This window comes from Pelodiscus sinensis, chromosome 17, assembly GCF_052426305.1.
Source record: "Pelodiscus sinensis isolate ZL-2025 chromosome 17, ASM5242630v1, whole genome shotgun sequence".
NCBI lineage: Eukaryota > Metazoa > Chordata > Testudines > Trionychidae > Pelodiscus > Pelodiscus sinensis.
In genome coordinates, this window is record NC_143068.1 from 15,296,574 (window position 1) to 15,318,455 (window position 21,882).

The 21,882-nt window shown below is 45.1% G+C and overlaps 1 protein-coding gene across 1 annotated transcript in view; it reads left to right on the forward strand.

The window, feature by feature from the left end:
• Positions 1–2,736: 2,736 nt before the first annotated feature.
• The window catches only part of APCDD1L (APC down-regulated 1 like), a 30,515-nt gene continuing 11,369 nt past the window's right edge, over positions 2,737–21,882 (forward strand). The window contains exons 1-2 of the mRNA XM_075901135.2: positions 2,737–3,048; positions 18,748–18,922. Coding sequence (XP_075757250.1) covers positions 3,012–3,048; positions 18,748–18,922 — 212 coding nt within the window. The 5' untranslated portion in view covers positions 2,737–3,011. The remainder of the gene's footprint in view (positions 3,049–18,747; positions 18,923–21,882) is intronic.

A 21,882-nucleotide genomic window follows, 5' to 3' on the forward strand; every position in this document is an offset into this window, starting at 1 on the left:
TGTCCTGGCAGTTTTATTTGGATATAGTGTCCTTCTCATCCTAATGTTATTGTGTGCTGTGGAATAGTCACCATACTCTAGCCCTGGAGTGGGCAAAATATGGCTTGCAGGCCGGATCCAGCCCATCTAACATTTTTGTCCAGCTGGAAGTGGAGTGGGGTGCAGAGGAAACAGCCGTGGCTCCATGCTGCTCCCAGAAGCTTCCGGCTGCTGCCGCCATGTCTCTGTGCGCCCCTGGCTGGGGTGGGGCAGTGTGTCTCTGTGTGCTGCCCCTGTCCTCCCCCCCCCCACCCCACACCGTCCTCATAGCTTCCATTGTGGTGCTTATGAGCATGGGCAACAGCCTCCCTCCTGCCAAAGGGCATGCAGAAACATGCCAGCAGCAGCTGGCTGCTTCTGGGAGTGGCGTGGGGCCATGGCAGACAGCCATAGCAAGCAGGCAGCCTGCCTGAGTGCCCTGCTGCACTGCAGGCCAGGAGCAGCCTGTGGTAAGTGTGTCCCGACTCCTGGCCAGAGCCTACACTTCACACCCCCTCCTACATCCCAATTCTCTGCACCAGGTCAGAACTCCCTTTTGCACCCAGACTCCCTCACAGACCCCGCACCTCCTCTATTGATATAGTAGAAATGTGCAGCCTGTGGTTACTTACCAACGTCTGTGGACAACCCCTGCTCTAGACAGTCACGGCTGCTTATCAATGGTTGCAGAAGTGATCCTTTTAGACTACATGTTTATATTATTTTGCTATGTTTGCAAAGTCCTTCAGGGGCATTGGGGATAAAAAGAGCCACATAAATGGAACCTTTTATTATTATAACTCTGTTTTATAGCTATTACACGTGATGGTGATGATTTTCAAACACTGGTGAAAGAAGTGTTTTTTTTAATAGATTTGTTTTTGAAAAGAATTACTGCCAAAATATCCCAAAAGATCTCTGACTGTAGTAAGTCCATATTAGAATCAGCTTATCTTAGAGAACACATTGAAAATATTATAAATATGAGATCAGATGCACAATTTAAAAGTGAGACAGCTGTTATAAAGCTATTTGTACCATAATTTTTCAAAGTGATATGTTTGGTTTTAGTTGAATGGATCCCAACAGTGGCATGTACCTCATTTCAAAGCTGCTCCTTGCAAAATTGTTCCATTTTCTTTAACATCATGGTTAACTGTTTTGGATTTGGGTTTTTCCCTCCTGCCAATGTGTTAGATAAAAGATTACAGCATTGTTGTGAGTGTGGTGATTTGGACTAATGACTGGCAGAAGCATTAGTTACTGGATTTTGTGCATTTGTGAAACAAATATAATAAAATAAACAAAAAGTGCCTGCACTGCTGAATGGACTTTGTTAATTTATTTTGACAAGTGTAATGTAGTTTTAATGACTTAAGGTTGTACTTCAGAATAGTACTTCATAGTAAAGGAACTGTGTGATACTTTTTGTCAAGGTACTGAAACCTTTAGCAATATGAAAGCTCACTACAGTCCTGAAGTCAGTGAAGCAGGCACAGGTGAGCAAGGAAGGGATGGCTGGACTAGGCTCTAGGTTTTGCTCTCCTTACTCAGGCAAATAGTCTGGGATAACTATTGTGAGTCTGGGAAGCTCAGGATCTAGCCCTAAACTTTTTCCAGCAGAGGGGAGGAGGTAGCCACTTCTTTAAGGAGAGCAGAGTTTGCAGCTGAAACGATCCTGCTCAGACAGATGAGTAGTTTGTTTTAAGCCTGAAGGACCATGCTTGGGTGTCTGTTTCCCAACACCTATGTCTGCTTATGTCTCCGTCTGGAAAGGCGCACGGCTAAACCTCAGCCTTTGGTGCGGGGCGTTGAAACGATTATTACACGATCAGAGTCGTGGGACACGCTGCCCACTTGTTGCACGGTCGCTGAAGCGTGGTAGAAAATGCCTCCAAGCAGCTTTCCTGCACCGTCCCTCAATCTTTGGTGTCCCTGGCCCTTTGGGAGTGGAAGTATCTCCAGGACGCGCTGCAACCCAGTTTAATGTCCAGGCAGAGCGGGTCACAGCCCAGCTAGGGAGGGGCCGGATCGCTAGTCCAAGACGCTTCCCCTACTGAGAGCGGCACCGACCCGGAGAGTCTGAAGGGGGGAAGTTGGTTAGCCTGGCTGTGCCTGGCCAGCTCAGGGTGCCCCGCTCCCAGCCGGAGGGGGGCGGGCGGGGCAGGGGACTGACAGCCCATCGCCTTCCACCGCGGGCGGCTGCTGCTCCTCCGCTCTCCTTCCCTCTCGAGCCCCCTCTGGTGATGGTGACCCCCCCTCCGGCGGCGCCCGCTTCCCGCGCGAGCCTCCGCTGCAGCCCCGGGGCAAAAAGACGGCGCGGGCCGGGCCCAGGCAGCAGAGCAAACCCGCTGCCCCTCCGGGTGGAAACAGAAACCTGTCTCTGCCCGGCGCCTCCCCGCGCGCTGCAGAAAGTGTGTGTGTGTGGGGGGGGGGGGGGACTGGCTGGGGGCCTGTTTCCAGCGGCGCCCACGCACGGGACCGCCCCCGCTGCTGCCCGCTGGCCGGAGCTCGGTGCGTGGCCGGAGGTGGGGGGGGGGGACATTGCAATGAGCGGGGGGGGGGGGGACATTGCAATGAGCGGGGGTGGGGGGGAAGGCGAGGGAGTCTCCACCTCTTCTGGCAACTGGAATCTGTAGCTGCCAAGCCCCATTCACGCTCCCCGCAGCGCGGGGGGGGGGGGGGGGGCGCAGGCGGTCCCAGCAAAGCGCTGGCCGAGCCCGAGCCCAGTCCCGCCGCGAGACACAAGGGGGTTCGGGAGCCCCCACACTCGCCCCGCCCTCCGCCCCGAGGCGCAATCCCAGCGCAGCGCCGGAGCCGCCTGACACCCCCCCGCCCTCCCCACACACACCCAGGGCCGGGCCGAGGCGCGTCTCGAGGCCCCTCCTCGCCCCACATGGCGCCGCCGCAGCGGCTCTGAGACTCTGCCCCGCACGGCCCGGCGGCTCCGTCCCTTCTCGGCGGGCAGGTGGCAAGGAAGCCGCGTGGATACCATGGGCCGGTGCTGGTGCCTCTTTGGGCTGCTCCTAGGTAGGTGACACGGGAGCGCTTTGCACTGGCGGGTGGGGGATGCAGAGTGGCGCTGGGGTGTCCTGCCCCCCTCTTAGAGATGGCTCGGGATGCTCCAGACCGGGTCTTCCAGCAGCCCGGGGGGGGGGGCTGAAAATACACCCCCCCCCGGCTCTCTCCCTGCGGCCGGCTGCACCTCGGGGAAGGCGCGTTTCTCTTTCCTGCCGCCTGAGCTGCGAGTTGGCCCCCAACCCTGGCACCCCCGGCCGCAGGGGCCACCCTGACGCGGCGCATCCCTCTGCCTTGTTTCCGCGCATTGCAGGGCGGGGACTTTTGCCTCCCGCGGGGCGCGCTCCCCGGACTCCGGATCCGCCAGGCAGAGCGCGGAGACTTTGGCTGCACAAGGAAAGTGGCGCCCGCAGCGCCTCGGACCCGTGTCCCCAGGCGGGCAGCGGCTTGCCCCGGCCAGAAGCCAGCTCCCGCCCACGGGACAGTCCGCAAAAGAGCCGCGTTAATAACGAGGAAGAGCCAAGCACCGTCCCACTCCCTGAAGTAGCCGGTGATGGGAGAGAAGACTCGTGGCTTTGGGGGGGGGGGCTCCCCCACCCTGATCCCTGATCTCAGAGCTCCCCGGGCCCTCCCTTGATAGTCAGGCTTGTCTCACGGAATGACCCAGGACTGGAGGGTTTCTGCCCTTTGATTCGAAGTGACTTCCGATACTCCCTAGAGCTGTTTCCAGCGTGAATTCGGCAGTTGGGGCTGGAAGTGCCTAGGCGGCCCGGGATCTGGTAGTGATCTGTTCAGGGGGAGCTGACTTTGAGAGGAGTTTTTCATCAAAGCTCACGTTAGGCTCATAGAGAGAAGAGAGGCAGCCTCTGGCTCCCACCCAAAGCTCCCTGCCTGCTGCTGACCAGTACCCCGCCGACCTCCTCCCTGGAAGCTTTTGCAAACTTTCCTCTAATTCTCTTTCTTTTCTGTGCCAGTCAATGACACAAGATAGGGAATTGAGCCCCGGGGTAACTCTAGGAAGGGCTGGGAGGCTCTTCTTGGGACCATTTCCCAGGAAGTAGCACCTTCCTCGGCGGTGAAATACATCAGAGGGATCTCACCTCTCCAACAGGAGACACGTCGAGTTCCCCACTGAGCCCCAGGGATTGCTCCAGACACCCAGAATCCTTGCGCCCCACCTTTACAGCTGGCAAGGTTGACATCTGACCACAGCTGTCAAGGAGCTGCAGCAAGAGATCTCTGTGAATGCTCAGTGCTAGAGAAGCTAGGTAACCGTGCTGGGGAAGAAAAGCAGCGGCATAATTGATTCCCTGTTAGAAAGGAGGGAGCCAGTGGGAGGGAACCTCTCCTTGGACAGCATGTTTCTCTAGAAAACACCAGGAGACTCTGAGCTGAAAGCGTCCATGTCCTGTGTGAACTGAACAGAAAAAAAAGTAAAATAGAGCATTGAAAGGAGAAGGGGTGATCTTGAGGTTAAGGTGCTAGGCTGGAGATCTAGAGACCTGTCACAGACTTCCTCTTTAGTTTTTTCCTCTGAAAAAATATGACCTACCTCTTAAGGGCGTTTGGTGGCTCTGTTCATTAACGCCCGTAAAGCGGTTTGAGACCCGTGGGTAAAAGGCAGTATGTAAGTTCAAAGCATTTAAAGCACTAAATGCAGTGAGCAAGGACTCAGCTAAGGCTTTTAAACACTTAGCGGTGAGTCGATCTGGTTTTGTGTCCCATCCGTCTCAGCTTCTGGTGGTGATGTTTAAAGGAACGCATCATCAGATCTGAATATGTAAACAAGATTAAAGCTAACCCTGGATTGATCAATTGTCCACCCAGCTGTGTCATCTCAGCTGAACTTCAGGGTCGCAGAGCTCCTTCCTTATCAGTTTATAATCTGTATTTCAAGTGTTTAAAATTGATGGCAGCATTTTGCCGCTAGTGCATAGGAACTAACATCAGTTAATGGTGCATCTTTAAAAGATGATGCTCCAAAAAGGATCCATTGTACATAACTATATCTCACTGAATATAAACTGGTATGCAGGGACCTGCTGTATGCTTCATCATATTTGCAATGTCTGACTGCCCTGTTTGCTTGGATAAAATAGGTTATACTGCAGTGTTTAGCTGTTGATTTCTTAGTGTTATTACTTTTGCAATATATCATCTTAGACTTAGGAAGCTAGAGCTTTTTTACAATTAATATTTTATTTTGGGCAGAGAGGTAAGGAAACCAAAAGACTTTTGAACAGTCTTGCTTAGGTGCTTTCTAATATTGAGGTTGATTTTCACAAGGGTTGTCTATCATCCATTAAAACTTTGTTTGTATAAGTAACATGTGTTATGTAGTGGGCAAATATAGGAACCCATTTAAAGTAAAATCTCTTTCCAAATTTGGTTCTGCCAGATGCAGTCTCTTCTAGGACTGGATTTCAACTTTGGTTTTCTCCATAGCAATTTCTGGCTTTTGAAAATGTCCTTACTCAACAATTTGTGCTTGTGGGGAAAATATAGAAACCACAATCTATTTTTTCACTTGTGATTTTTTTTCTTTTTATATCTCAGCCTTGTCTTTATCTGTATCCATATACTTCGCAATATGGCTAAGCTATCATTATGGAAAGAACAAAGAGAGTCAAATCATAGGATCATCGCCCATTATTCATTGATATTTTGGGTAGCTTTGAAATATAGAATAAAAAACAAAACAAAACAATCCAGCAAGCAGACAACAAATTAGTAAGCAAGCTTGGTCTCTATTAAACATAAACAGAATACTGTATTGTTACTTGGTCAGTAAAATATGTATAAACTTGGTATTATCTTTATATGGGATTTGCTTTCTAATCATATAATTGAATTCAACTGTTGATCTTATCTTAGGCTTGACCCCATAATTTCCAAACTTAAAAATAAACACTGAAAGTCAAGAAGTCCTTTTATTTTAAAAGCTGACTAGGTTCTAAACTAAGAGAAGCTGCCCATGGAAAATATTGGTGTGGTGTATTGGAATGTAAAACCTTCAACGAAAGTTTAGATAGAAATTGAGCAAGCCTCTTGTGGTCTTGTGTTTCCAGAAATGAGCGGCTCTTTGGTGAAGGAGGATCCAAAATTGGAGTGAGTTACTTAACGCAAAGAAAGGAGAATGATTGCTGTTAATACAGCATTTAGTATTTCCTGGGTCCCCTCATTCCCTCCACCATTAGACAAGAGAGAGCCAGCTCTGGGCCCCATTGAAGTCAATGGGAGACCTTCCACTGACTTTAATTGGTTTAAGGGTCTGGCTTGAATTGTCTGCCTGTGTATTTTAAGGGTTTATTTCTGCTCTTTTAGAAGTCAGTAGAAGTTTTGTCACTGATATCAATGGGAACAAGATTGGAACCTCATTTAGAGTAAACTATGAGAAATTGTACAAGGATTTAATCAAGCAGCATTCATAATAAAATGCCTGAAGTGGGGGAAGTAAGGGTATACTAAGGAAGAAGGCATATCTCAACCTGACAAGCCCCGAATGTGGGATGCAACATGTCACAACGATTCTAAATGAGGGACACTAAAAGTGTTCTTGCACAAAACTTAAAATGCCGCTGAATTCATTCTTTTGATGAAAATAACTTTTTTTCATAGGCCTAGCTTTATGATCCTTTATTTCTGCTGTAAACAGTGTTCAAGAGTAAAAGTGAATAGGTGATTTTTTGACTCAAGTGACACCAGTAAATTGAGGGACACTGCAGAGCTCTGGAACAGTAAGCTTTGCAGAACAGGTCCAGTTGGTTCCCTGATTAACTTTTCCTTTTAACTTCTTTCATATGTATTTTTAACGCACTTGACCAACCTTTTGATTTTATCAGCATGAAAATGTTTTACGCTATCAGATATGCTAGGTCATACAGATTCTGTTAGAAAACATTTGCAGAGACTTAGCTCTAGTGTATTTTTGCTCACTTTTAGTATTGGTAATAAAGCCATATCCTGCCATGGAAACATGCAAAACATCCAGTGAAGTCACTTTACACACTGCCAGTAGAAGTCATACTCTATCATCAGTCAATTCCCCAAACAGCCACTGAAGATTCACTCACAACTCCCACAAAAATAGCTTTAAGCACTGAACTCTTGGCCTCACTGAAGTGAAAGGCAAAATGTACAGGATTTCATCCTGTATCTTGGGGTCAGTTCACACCCAGAACTCCCACTGGTGTCAGTGGAATTCACCTCAGATCTCACACTGAAGTCCATGAGATTTGAAGTGCAGATTACTGGCTGGTTATGACTTTAAAAGAGTTTTTCTTTCCCCTTTTGAAACAAAACACGATACTTTGTTTTCCGTGTTAGTCAAATAATTTTTCAATTAGGCCACCTGGAAAGGCCAATGAAAATACAGGTGACAGCAGAAATTTATGGCAAGAGAGTCCTAAACTTTTTTATTTAATTTTAATTTCAAGTAGTGCAAGTCCTATTATTAGATTTTACGTGATGTAGGTTGAACGTCAGCCTTAATTTCAGCATCTGCTGGCAGCATTTAAGAGAACTGGAATGCATCAAAAGTTGGCTGATGTTGACAGGCCCAACAGTAGACTGAAATTTCAAGCTATCTAGAAACCACACCCAGCCCCCTGAAAAACACATGTTAAAACAACTCTAATTCTATGCTTTAACTGAACAGGCAACCATTTTCTGAGGCTACATGTGACTGAGTCAAATATGTTCCCTCATGACTTTGTTTCAGAATGCATTGCTGGTCTGAAGGCATGTATCAGTTTAATACCTTTCTGTGGGATTTTTTTTGAGACAACTTCCATCATCATGTCAGCTAAAGTTCTGAAACTGGGTGGCTCACATTTTTCTTTAGCAACAGTCTCCAGCTTTTCGTTGTTCTCCACCCTGCAGGCCTCATTCATGGAGCCAAGAAGGAGAGGCCGATGGCCTTTCTGTATACTGTAATTCTATTTGTTCCTATTATTACGCTCTCTATTATTGTAATGCCTGGGAGTTCCAGTCACGGGCTAGGGCCCCATTGAGATAGGTGTGGTACACACATAGAACCAAAAAATGGTCCCTGCCCCCCCGAAATCATAATCTAAGTGCCTGTTGTCTGATTTTCCAAGGTATTTAGGTGGCAAATGGGATTTTCAAGAGCACCTAAACAATTTAAGCATTGGATCCCTATTAGGTGCCCATCTACATCTTTAGGCATCAACATTCTTTTCAGAATCTGATCCCCAATTCCTATGATTCTGGTTTCATAGAGCCAGGCTGTGAGTCGCTTGATCTTGCTAATGAGCCATTATTTACACAGGCAGTTCCCTGGAAGACAACAGGGTTACTCAGATTGTTAACCCCTGGGAGCAAGGCCCATAGCAGTCCAAGATGCAAAGGTCTGTTAGACTCAAGCCTTCTCCCTGTCAAGGGAGAGTTACTCTCTACTGTAAACTCAGCAATGCTTTGTGCAGTTTGCTAAAACATGCCAAGGGAATGGGCTGTGACAGCTTTATAGGTTTCAATGTCAGGAAGTTTATTCCAATGTTTAGGCTACATTTTTCCTTTCTTAATGTCCTCCCAGCAGAACTTCTTTATTCACTCATCCTTTCCTGGGTGGTTACAGCCTCTGAATATTTATAGACTGTCATCATGTCCATCTCTCACAGCTGTCACTGAGCCAGGCTACATGGTCAGAGTTCTCTTCACCCTCCTCGTAACTCAATCCCTCCCATCGCCTAATTGTTTTTGTTGCTCTGCTCGCAGCTCCTGCCAGTGCCCTTTTGCACTGAGCAAATTCTATATTTATGTTAATATTCTAAGGTAGGTGGTCTCCTTTGTGCTCAAGATCCGCATAAGTGATTTAGACATTTGAAATGAGGTTGGCTAAGCTGTCGTCTGATTACCAGTTCCTCTCTTCAAAGCTTTCTGGCAAATAAATATGCTTAGGCATCACTATTAAATAGGGCCAGGATGGCCACTAATAAAGTGTCTCGTGGAGAGGTTATATGGATCTGCCAAAGCAGCAGAGGCATTCTATAAGCTTGAAGTGATGGAGTGCCTTTAATTTAAAAAATGTGTGTTTTGTTTTCTTTTGAGTTTCCATCTGAGTGAAGGAAGAGAGATGTGATTTTTCCCTTGGTTAAAAAAAATACGGATTCCAATGAGAGTGTCTGTTTTATCTAGTCACAATTGCAGCACCTGTCTTAGGCTGTGTGTGAGTGTGAAGTAGAATGTTGTTACCTAAATTCCACCCTCTATGTATGCAGGAGACTGGAGGAGTTTTATTAACGCAACCTACATAACTAAAAGCAAATTTGCACCATCACTGCAGTTCTATGGAAAAAAATCTCTGAGTTTCCTAGTTATTTCCTTGTGTTTGGTGTTTCTCATTTATCAGTGCCAAACTTTTACAGCAAGCTAAGCCAGAGTTGGACATAGCTTTTCAGAGCTTGCTGAAACTAAACACAGAGAGCAAACCAGTTCTCTCATGTATTTTTACCTCTCATAATTAACCCCCCTCCCTCCCTATTCTGTTTTGCAGGTGCATGTAATTATCAGGCATTAACACCAGGGGAGTTCTGAATACATGCTCTCAGCCCACAGAAGGACAAACCCTTTCAAGCACACTTGTCTCTTATTGGACACACCTGAGCTATGCCAGCCAGTGTGAACTCAGCTAGGGCCTAACGCTGTTAGCTAAATACATGTTACCATTGACCTAACCACAGTTTCTAAACCTGGTTCCCAGATAGTATTGCTCACAGGTTCCCTTGAGTTGATTTTTTGCCTTTGACCAGCTGGCTACGGAAGATTGTCTTCAGTTTCTGGCTCCATGTAATAGTTTAAGAAAACTATTAGTAGAGCAATTCTACATGGGCCAATTAGGAAAATAAGTTACTTGCCAAGTTGTGATGAAATGAGGATTTTAGCCAGCTTGTTATGTTGTTTATGATTTCTACTGTCCTGCAGTAACCATGTGTGTCCCTCAGTTTCTCTGGGCACTGTATTAATACCTAGATGGCAATTTCGGTATAACAACCTCCTACATGTACACAATGGCCAATGCCCTTTGTAATCTGAGCCTGGGAAGGGGTGCAACCAGGTGACACCTTTTGCCCAGGAAGCAGGATGAAGGCTGGAGGAGGAGCCTGGCTGGGGTGCTGAGACAGGAGCTGGGAGCAGGTGAGAGTGTCTCCTTCACTTCCATCCTCTCTCATTCATATATCACCTGTCATGTCTGACCTGAGCAATGAGGTACACCGGAATAGAAAATGAGACGGTCTGTCTATGAATGGGCTGACTTCTAGGTGGTTTATCTTGACTCAGGAAGGGCTGGCATATTTTAGAAGGAAATGCCATGCGGTAACTCCAGCATCTCTGGAGTCAGAAATGAGCCAGCTCATCAGTGTATTAATCTAAAGGAAACAAAGTTACCAGAGAATTGAGACCAAACTCTGTCTTCACTTGTACCCAGATTGAAGTCAACATGGTGTCTAGGGAGAGAAGGAGGGTAGAATTGGGCCCATTGTTGTATTCAAACTTTTTTTTATAAACTTTTGACAAAATAAATTAATGTAAGATTGGTATTTAAATAGAAGAAACTGTTGACTGAAATATTACAAATACAACAGGCCTTATCTCCTCTTTAGGGATATTTCATTTGTTTGATCACTTAGGGTACATCTACACTGCCCGGAGGTATGCCAAAATAGCTACCCCATGTCTTAACAAGCTGCCCATTATTTCTAAATATTTTTTGAAATAATGGGCACATTATTTAAGCATTTCTGTAACCCTCGTTCCACGAGATTTAAGGGATGTCTTGAAATATTGCGTTATTTTGCAATTTGGCAGTGTGTAGATGCGCCAAATTAGAAATTAGAATCGAAATAAAATACTCAATTTGCATAGCGTAAAGTGAGCAAAACAAGTGATCCACCCCCTGTCATCCAGTTCCAGCTTTAGGCATTCAGAGATTTTGGGGCACCCAGAGAATGAGCTTTCTTCCCTCACCATCTTGGCTAAAAGCCATTGATTGAGCTATCTAATTATTTTTTGAAACCCAATTATACTTTTGGCCTTTTCATCTCCTAGAAAGGGAGTTCCACAGGTTGATTGTGTGTTATGTGAAGAAATACTTCCTTGGGTTTAAGTTGTCTGGCCATTTATATCATTGGGTCACCCCTGTTTCTTGTGGTATGTGATGGCGTAAATAACACTCCCTTATTTACTTTCTTCACACCTTTTATGATTCCATAGAACTGTATCATATCCACTCTTTGTATAGGTTATACCTCTATAAATTGGAACTCTGGTCCGGCAACATCTGTGGTCTGGAAGGACCACGGATGTTCCAGGATCAGAGAGTCTAGTGCACTGTAGGAGAAGGAGACTGGAAGCCTGGCACTATGCAGGGGTGTGGGGAGGCAGTGTGCAACTCAGCTGGGCTGCAGAGTGGGAGGGCCAGGAGCTGGCACACAGCTCAGCTGGGCTGCGGGGGGAGCCAGGAAGGCCAATGGTGGGGACAGCGGGGACGGCAGCTGGGGGGCCAGAAATGACCTCCCCAGCTCAAGAAAAGTCCCTCATCTGGGACCAGTCAGGTCCCAAGGGTGCCGGACCAGGTAGGTCCAACTGTAGTCTCTTTTCTAAATTTAGCTGTACCCGTCTTTATAATCTCTCTTCACGGGGAAGCTGTTCCATATCCCTAAACATTCTTGTTACCCTTCTCTGTACTTGTTTCCAGTTCTGATTTTTTAAGATGGGCAACTAGGACTGCACACAGTAATCAAGGATCTATAAAGTAGCATTATGATATTTTCTATCCCTTTCCTAATTCCTAATATTGTTCAATTGTTTTGATTACTGCTACACACTGAGCAGCTGTTTTCAGAGAACTATCCATGATGATGAAAATCTCTTTCTTGAGTGGAAACAGCTAGTTTAGATCCCATTATTTGGTATCTATAGTTCAGGTTATGTTTTCCAGCACCCATTATTTTGCACTTATCAGCATTGAACACCATCTGCCATGTTCTTGCCCAGTCACCCAGTTCTGTGAGATCTCTTTGTAATTCTTCACAGATCCCTATGCTTCTAGCTTCAGTAATTTTGTATCAGCTGCAAAGTTTGCTACTTCACTGTTTACTCCTTTTTCTAGATCATTTCTGAATATGTTGAACAGCACTGGTTCCAGTACAGATCCTTTGGAACCTCACTACCTCTCTCCACTGTGAAAATTGACCATTTATTCCTACTATTTGTTTCCTATAATTTAACCAATTACTGATCCATGATTGGACCTTCCTGCTTAACTTTCTGCCTATTTTGCTTAAAGCTTTTGGTGAGGCTGTAACCTCTGCAGATGTGAAAAATGAAAAATAGTGCCTTATAGTTAATTGTTCTAAGTTAATAGAATTTATAATATAGGTCTCCCCCCACAAAACTGTGTTCTTGAGAGATTATTTTGAGCATATTAAAAAGACCACTAATTTAATCTCAGCATAAATGCAAGAGAAATGGAGTTAGTAAACTATGACTATTTTCCTCACATTTAGAAGAATGGTCATTCTTTTAGCAGCTAACCCCAAATCCATTTTGCATGCTTTCTCAGGGCAGAAGAATGCTGAGGAATGCTTTGTTAATAACGCCTGGGTGGATAAGTGTAATTCACTTATGCAAAATACATTTGTATGTTTCTTATCCATAGTTATGTTCCAGTCTGAACACTCCTTGCAAAATATCAAAGGTTTAGGGTCATTCTTAAAGAGCTATGTAATTCCCCGTGACTGCAGGCTCTGATCTTATTCATGCAAAGAGTGACTTACTGAAACATTACACTTATAAATGGAAATAACAACTTTGGCCATAGGAAGCAACAGCGTGTAGTAATCTAGCCCTGGAGAAGAGTTGACCTACAGTGCCTAGTTTTGTTGCAGTCTGTAATGTGGGCAATTTCTTCTCTCTTTATTGATAAAGAAACAAAGATATGTATCTGAACTCAAGTTTTCTTCCAAAATCAATTTGCTTGGTAGAACACAAACAAAACTTGCCTCCAAAAAGGATATTTCTCTACTGTTTTTTCATTATTAGTATTCATTTAAAAGCTGAGAAGTGGATCTGAACCTATGTAGTGGATCAGTCATTCTGGAAGGATATGTGCAGAATAACCTCTTATGGGATGAGTTCTAGTTTGAAGGTCCAAATCTGAAAACTTCCTCTTAATTTTAACTGGAAGTTAGCTTGCCTAAAGACTCAGGATATGCCCCTTCATTCGTTGATATAGGTTAGACCTCCCTGGTCCAGCACCCTTGGGACCTGACCAGTCACAAATGAGGGATTTGCTGGACCACGGGAGGTTCCCTGCCAGCTACTCCCCAGACTGCTGCTGGCCTCAGCTGGTCACCCTCCTTCCTGACAGTTCCAGCCAGGCTGCCTGCTGCTGGCTCCGGCTCCCCTTCTGGGCTGCTGTGACCCCACCCCTGCTGTTGGCCTGCCCCATGTTACACTGTCGCAGCCCAGTTTTGCTGTTCAAACCTGTCCCTGTTTTGTTAAAGAAATTGTACATGTACCAGATCAGAGACAGGAAATTAGGGTTGCCAACCCTTGAGGATTGTCCTGGAGTTTCCAGGAATTAAAGATTAATCTCTAATTAAAGATTATGTCATGTGATGAAAGATGCAGGAATAAATCCAACCAAAATTGGCAACCCTACAGGAAATGCTACTAGTGCAAGCCACAGAGTGGGGATGTATCAACCCCCTTGCTGAACAAAAAGGGCTTAAAATTAGGAAAACAGCATATGAGTTTGCTGCAAGAAAGTGCTCTTAAATGGCTTTCCAGCTATTCTCAGTATGAGGCTACTCAGACCAATTACAGAAAACCCGCAGCCTTGTTCCACTTGCCTTTCGGCAAGCTGGTGTCTGAATCTGATGACTTTCCTGTTTAGCTGCAATCTATTCCCGTTGGACCCCTCATGGTGTTTTCAGCACCCACACTCTCTAAGCCATCCAAGCACATTTCCAAGGGCTCCATCACAGTGGCGTTTAAGATCAGAGCGGCTTTTCCTAGAGGCTAGGCCTACACTACAGAGTTTTTGCACAAAAACTCACAGAACGTCCACACCTCAAGCTCGTTTTTCAACAAGTAAAATGAAAGAACAGAGGGGTTTTTCCAGTGTAGGTATTCATCTTTCTATGAGAAATAACTCCTTTTTGCTCGAGAGTTCTTGCTCAAAAAGATGTGTGTGGATGGGCAACAGGGGTTTTTTGCATAAAAACAGGAAAAAGGAAAAAGCACAGGTGCCCTGATGGCCATTCTGGGGATAACTATCAGCGCTTTCTTTCGAGAGAGCATCCATGCAGTGTGGACGCTCTCTTGCACAAAAGCACATTGCTTTTTTGATGCGCCTTTGCAGTGTGTACGCTCTTTTGTGCAAGAAGTTTCTGTGGAAGATCTCTTCCGCAAAAAGCTTCTTGTGCAAGAAGCCAGTAGTGTAGACGTAGCCAGAGCCAATGACAGTTTTACAGAAAGACAACTTGGCACTTGTAGACAGAATAAAAGACCCCAGGAGGGGAAGCCTCTCTCTGCTTTCTGAAGGTGGGGGTGATTCAGAAGACTTTGCAATGCTCAACTCAAGTTTAATTGCTCCCATTGCCACCTGCCCTGATCTAGGGCTCATATATTGGGCAATGACAAATCTTGGGGCTGAAGAATAAGCACTGAAGCTGTTTTATTAGTGATTTAGACCTTAGATTAGACTAACATTTTTGGGGGGGCAGGGGGTGTCTGTTAATGCCCTGCCAACAGCCAGATCCTCAGCTGGAGTAAATTGGCATTGCTCTATTGAAATCAATGGAGCTAAGGCTCTGGCCCATGGTGTTCACATTTGTTTTTGACACCGAGTGACTGTGCTGTGGAATTTTCCTGACAGCTCAGTCTCTTATAATCTTGCAGAACATCCCATGTACTGGCTTTGTTCAAAAACACCTTGCAAATTAGAAGATTTAAAGCCGAATTCCATTCCACAGGCTAGGCTCAGATCCCTAGTCATTTGAGTAGGTCTGTCAGTGATATATGGGTGGAGGATTTGGTTTCTCTTCCCAAATTAAGGGCCCTGTTGTATCACCCCCCCCCCCCCAAAAAAAAATTATGCAGAGCTCACCAATGATGTCAGTGGGGAGTTCTGCATGTTCTAGAAATTTTTATATATACAAATCTGTAGCACTTTGCTGACAAAGAAAAAGTTATAATATATATACCAATCTCGCTGACAGGCGGGGAAGAAGGGGTTATGCCCTGGAGGCCCAACAATTCAAAATGGCCCAGAGCCTCGACCCTTGAAATCACTGCTGGAGCACCTCATGGCACACTCTAGGCAGCACTTACAGCTGGGCAAGGCAATGCCCAACCCTGCCCCTTCCAACCAAGGCCCTGCCCCTTCCCAGAGTGTAGCGCTTCCTCCACCTCCACCTTACCCAGGGGCTTGGAGAAGCTGTCGGCTCCACTGATACATACGTATAGGGTTGCCAGATGGTTTAACAAAAAATACTGAACATTCCACTCCCCCCACCCCCCAAAAAAAATCTGAGGAGAAAAACTAAGGGGGGAGACCAGAGTTGTTGAGCAAAAAAAAAAAAAAGAAAGGCACTGTGCCTTTAAATGGCCCTTCACTCCCCCACCCCCGCCAAACACGGCAGGGGAAAATTGTCCCTGCCAGGCTTCCATCCAAGGGAAACAGGAAATACCGGACAGTTCACATGTCTGGCATTTTCTGTTTTTTTTACTGGATGGGGGACCCAAATAATGGACAGTCCGGGTGAAAACCAGACACCTGGCAACCCTATACACATATGGACACAATACACGATTGTTCCACTTTTTGGTAGCAAAGCACCACTACATTTATAATATAATTTATATATATATATACAAATCAGTGACATCTTGTTGCCCAAAAAGTGGAACAACTGTTTTTTGTGTGAGACAGACATGCGGTGGGTCAGTTTTTTTGCCCTGTAGCTCTGCTTCTGGGTTGGAGTGTTATTCCTGCATAACGTCCCTCCTCCACACAGCAGGAAGATTGCAGTTTCACATTTTCTCCTTTCAGAGTCCTATCCCAGACGTCTTAAGTCCCCGCAAGGGATAGATGGGGTAAGCCACCAAAGGTCACTTCCAGAGCAGGGGCACAGACTCCTTACCAGGATGACCCTGGCTTCTATGATCTTTGGGGAGGAGGTTGCTTTTTTTCCATGGGAGATGGGAGTGGAGCAAACCCTGCTCCTGTGAGGTGGTGATGAGGTAATCTACAGAAGAGAATCCTCACAGCTTTTAGGAAGGAAAAGCCTGATGCTTAAATCGCAGTAAAGCCCATTCAAAAAGGCTTTGGTGCTGGCCAAACTCTGGCAATTCTTGTTCTGTAGATGCAGCAGATAGAACTATATATTAAACTGTCTCCTCAGCTTCTTCCCTAGCCAGACTAAAGAGCAACCTCTGTTGTCTGCCCCAGTCGTTGAATGAAATCTTCCAGCAGGCTCTAGGTGAATTATAGAACAGAGCAAGAGTCAGCCAGCCCCGCAGGAGGCCTATAAAATGAATGCAGCCCAGCACCTAGCCAGTTAGATGGATCTATGTAAGCTAGGGTTTCAGGTGTTTTCATTAGAAGGCATATCGTTTATTCATAGTGGGCCAAATCCTGGCGATTCATAGGTCTTACTCAGGCAAACTGCCAGGGGCTCCAGCCAGAGTTTTGCCTGAGTAAAGAGTGAATAAACATCCAGAGAAAGTCTTTAGGATTTAGCTGAGTGTTCACACATTCCCTAAGCCAGTAACATCCGTGGTTATGGGAAATGAGGTAAGTGACAGAGTTACTGTCCTTATGGCAGGCGACAGGAGAGGCTCACTTTCCCATGTTGTAATTCCCTGCTCCAGCGGCTGCCCCAACAATAGATTAAAACCAGGGAGGACAAAGAGCTCTCAGACAGAGTGGAAGATTTCATCTGGGAGCTGACTGGGTTGAGAGGGATCTCCAGCTGATCTGCACATGCAGCAGTTGAGCTGAGAGGTATGCCAGTTTATTGGGCCTGCAGTGATCATCCTGGATCAGAACAGAGGCTCCGTCCAGACGGGTGGGAACAACCGGGTTTCACACTCTCCTAAAGCCAGCTTCCGGACTGAGCGCCGGAGCAACCCACAGTATTGTGCACAAAGGCACGCTAAGATGCAGCAATGCAATGTGCTTTTAAGATGATCATGATTTGTAAATCGTCTCTTCTCTGTGCTGTTGATGCATTCAGCAAGCCTGCTGCTGTCTAACCTAATCAGGATGCAGTGAATGAGTGATGGGTACAGGGAACACTTAAGTTGTGCACCAACATCTGTCAGGCAAAATGACTAAATCTGTTGCGTAATGGAAGCAATGGCCCGGAACTGGCTACATTTCAGTTGTGATGAAAGCAATTGCTGTAGGAGGCTATGTCTACACTGTGGGGTTTTTTTCCAGAAAAAGATAGGCAAATTGCAAACCACAATTTGCGTACCTTTTTTCTCTTGTTTTTTTGGAAGAGGCTTTTCTGACATTTGGCCCATCTACACGGGGCCAAATGTGGGAAAAACCTCCTTTTTTGTAAGATCCCTTATTCCTCATGAAATGAGGAATACAGAGATTCCGAAAGAACATGCCCATTTTTTCAGAAACTGTTCCAGAAAAGCAGACTGTTCCCTGGACGCGGCAGAGTTTTTTCGGGATACCTCTATCCCGGAAAAACTCTGCAGTCTAGACATTCCCTAAGTGGCACATTAGGATCCTTTGAAGTGAAAGACACTGCCTTAAAATTTGTCATTCCTGTTATTCATCTGTATTTGTAATTTCCTCCATATTGTTACTTTAACTAAAATGTGCCATCCTGAAAGAATTAAATTCACAAGAAAGATGTAAGGATTTAGCTTCCTGGGACGAGCAGGTTAAAATTAGTCCTAAACTGAGAAAAAAATACAAAAGTACAACAAAAACATGCAGTAAAATGTCCCTTATAACACTTCACAGTTTAAACACAGCTGTGCAAAGTTCTTTGGCAATGCGCTATGTATCTTAGAGAGAGAATATTGTGTCATTATTAGCGGCATGGGTAAGTACATTTTAATGAACTCTAAAGTCAGTCATGCAACGGGCAGAGTCTGAGCCAACTTGTGGGCATTTTTAAAGAACTTGTGTTGCTCCCATCTCAAAATAATACTGTTGCTTGTTGGGCTTTTGAGACTTCAGAGTACAGAGATTGCTTTGTTCTCCGAATTTATCTGATCAAGAGCCATAAAGAAATGAGCTTTTTTTTTTTACTACAGCAGCTTTCTCACTGTTTCATCTGAACTCACAAGGGAATAATAAATGCATGCGCGGGTAATGTTGGGGATCATGAAATAGCCGTGAAAAGCTGGATACTCCCAGGGCTTCTCAAGTAGTCTCTGTAAGGAGAATCACTACACTTGAAACAAGTGGCTCTATCTGCAGTTCTTGGACAGGAGAAACAATCCCTTTCTGGCAGAGTGACAAGACTGAAGTCCCCTGATCTGAAACTTAGCAAAAGGACTAAAATAGTGAACCAGAAAAGCTTATTGACAAGAAATTCCTAAAACAGGCAAGTCCCATTTGGCCTTAAAAAAACCCTTCAGTCAAATGAATACATTTAACTGAAAAGTGCAGGAGCGACTGCATCCATGTTCTGAAAGCATCTGTCTTATTTTAAGCCTATGCGTCTGGAAAACAGCTATGGGAGGTACCTGGATCCGAAGCTCAAGAGCACAGCCCTGGAAAACTGCACTGGGAATCAGAGTGCCAGTACCAACTGCGCCACCTACAGGACAGCGCTCAAATTTCAGCTCTTCTGCCTCCCAGCCTGGAAGGTCATTGGACTTCTACAGGGTAAGGAACCCTGAAACTCAGAGGAGTTTGCAGATTTGTTTTGCCTCCTCGCTAGACTCTGCTGATGGGGCAAGGTCACCTTACTAAATAGCATCATGATGGTGCACAGATGGGCACACACTGTGTTAAGCTGTAGAGTGCGGGTGCTGTGGGTGGTTTTCCTATGGGCAAAAGGTCATGTATTGTTCGTGGCTGGAAAAACGCCCCAAATTAAAGAGGCAATAATCCTTTAATTTTGGGGTGATTCAATATGTACCATTTGCAGCTGGCTCTTTAATTTGGCAAAGGGCTGAATCAAAATCCATGATAGCAAAACTATGATCAGTTTGGAGTGTGCTCTAAAAGCCAGATCCAAATACTCTCTCTAGAACTTCCTCCTTCCCTCTCATAGTTTGCCATGTCTGCCATACCCCAGCTGCAGATGTTGCCCCCTTTCAATGCCCTAAGGGCTGAGAGAACACACCATTACACAGAACTAGGTTTGAAAACACTGAAGCACTGCTTTAAAGCATCCTGTTGCTTACACATCGTTTTACAATTTCTTTATGTGAACAGACTTGGGCAAAGTCACGGCTCTGATTACTTGTGAGGAGCTATTGCTCATTGACACCTTCTATTGTACACAAGGAAACAGACACCAGTATACCTCTCATGATGAGCAGGAGATGAACAGAGAAATTCATGACTGATAAACTCACAGGGGGAGTAAAAAGGAAGGAAAATAAGGGATTTTCAATTTAAGTTCTCTCAGGAAGCATGTTAGTTTTACCTCACAAAAATTCCACTAGCAACCACTTCATGAAAAATAAACACCCACTTTCAGGGCAAAGGGACTTCTAACTGATATTACCACTCCTAAATCCTAGCCTATGCCAAATTTCTAAATTAAGTGTCTGAGGGCTGAGTTCTGGGGATTAGCATAAACTCATGAATTAAATTAATCTCCCAGGCCAGAACAAGCAGGTGAGCTGCAGCAAATTTCCACATCCAGCCTAAAGTAAGTAACTGAACTAGATGATAACCCCAACCCAAACTTCTTACACCTAGAACAGGCTTGTAAATGGAGTGAGCTCCTAAATTGGAGTAAGAGTCATAGCCTGAGACACCAACTCTAGAGTCTTTTAGCCCCACACTGATTGGTTTTGGCTAATCAGTCCCCTCCATATGTCCCTAAACGGAGTCTCACAGGCAGCAGTAATCCTCATCCTCTTCCTGCATACTACCCCAAAGTCAAAAGGCCAAAATGTCTCTGTTTTTCTAACAAGGGCAATGAAAAGGAGAAGCATCCGTCCCTCCAGCTGGCTGTAGTGTTCTCAGTATCGCCAACCCCAAGGCTGCGTCTAGACTGGCAAGTTATTCCACAAGGAAAAACTTACCAGCTGTCTACACTGGCCGCTTGAATTTCCGCAAGAACACTGACTTCCTACTGTCTGTGCTTCTTGTGGAAATCAGTGCTTCTTGTGGAAATACTATGCTGCTCCCGTTCGGGAAAAAGTCCTTTTGCACAAAGCTTTTGCACAAAAGGGCCAGTGTAGACAGCTCACGTTTGTTTTGCACAAAAAAGCCCCGATCGCAAAAATGGCGATTGGGGCTTTTTTGCGGAAAAGCGCGTCTAGATTGGCACGGACGCTTTTCTGCAAAAGGTGCTTTTGTGGAAAAGCGTCTGTGCCAATCTAGACACTCTTTTCCGCAAATGCTTTTAACGGAAAAGTTTTCCGTTAAAAGCATTTGCGGAAAATCATGCCAGTCTAGACGTAGCCCAAGTGTTCAAAAAGCAGGAGTCACGTTCCAACCAAGCATAAGAGTCTCAATCATACCAAAGGCTTTCTTTTATATGCCTTTTGATATTTAAGCCTTTAAGTGTCGTGTTTTCAACCTTTTCTCAGCAGCCATAGACCAAGGGTGCCACTTAGGGGGAGCTAGGGCCAGCAGCCCCCACTAAAGTTTGAACCTCTAGATTTCATACTTGCGGTCTGCTTAAAGCTGCCTGCCCTGGCTCCAGAGGCAGGTTTTAAATGTAACAGAGTTTGAACTGCTTGCAGCTTTACCTTTGGGGCAGAGAGATTGTTATAAAAAGAGGAAGGCGGGTGATTAAGAAGAACAAAAGGCTTTGTTATGCAAGTAATCGAAGAATTCAAGTATTCAAGAATTCTTAGAGCATCATGAAAACATTGCCAGGCACTCCACTGAAAAGATAGGAATAAAAGATCTGTATTTGGACCACTGCTGTTAAACGTCTCATAAATGTTCTTGGAAAGGGGTAAACAGTGAGGTAGCAAAATTTGAAGATACTACAAAATTACTCAGACCAGGGAACAGGTGGAGTGGGCTGACGATTAGCCAAAACCAAAGCTGATTGCAGAGAGTTACAAAGGAATCTCACAAAACTGGGTGATTGGGCAACACAAGGGCAGATGGGATTCGGTACTGATAAATGCAAAGTAATGCACATGGAAAAATGTAATCCCAACTATACATACAAAAATGATGGGGGCTAAAATCTCTGATACCACTCAAGAAAGAGGTCTTGGAATCCTTGTGGATAGTTGCCTGAAAACATCTGTTCAATGTGCAGTAGCAGTCTAAAAATTAAAAAGCTAACAAAATATTGGGAATCATTAGGAAAGGAATAGATAAGACAGAAGATACCATATTGCCTTTATATAAAGTCATTATATGCCCACATTTTGAATACTGCATGCAGGTCTGGTCACCCCATCTAAAAAAAGATATATTGGATTTGGAAAAGGTACAGAAAGGGCAACAGAATAATTAGGGGTAAGGAACAGCTTCCACATGAGGAGAGGTTAACAAGACTGGGACTTTTTAGCTTGGAAAATAATTGGCGTAGAAAAATAGAATAAGGAAATGTTATTTAGGCCTTCATTAACATAACACAAGAAGTTCACACAAATACATTTATGGGCAATAGATTTAAAACAAAAATAATTTCTTCACAG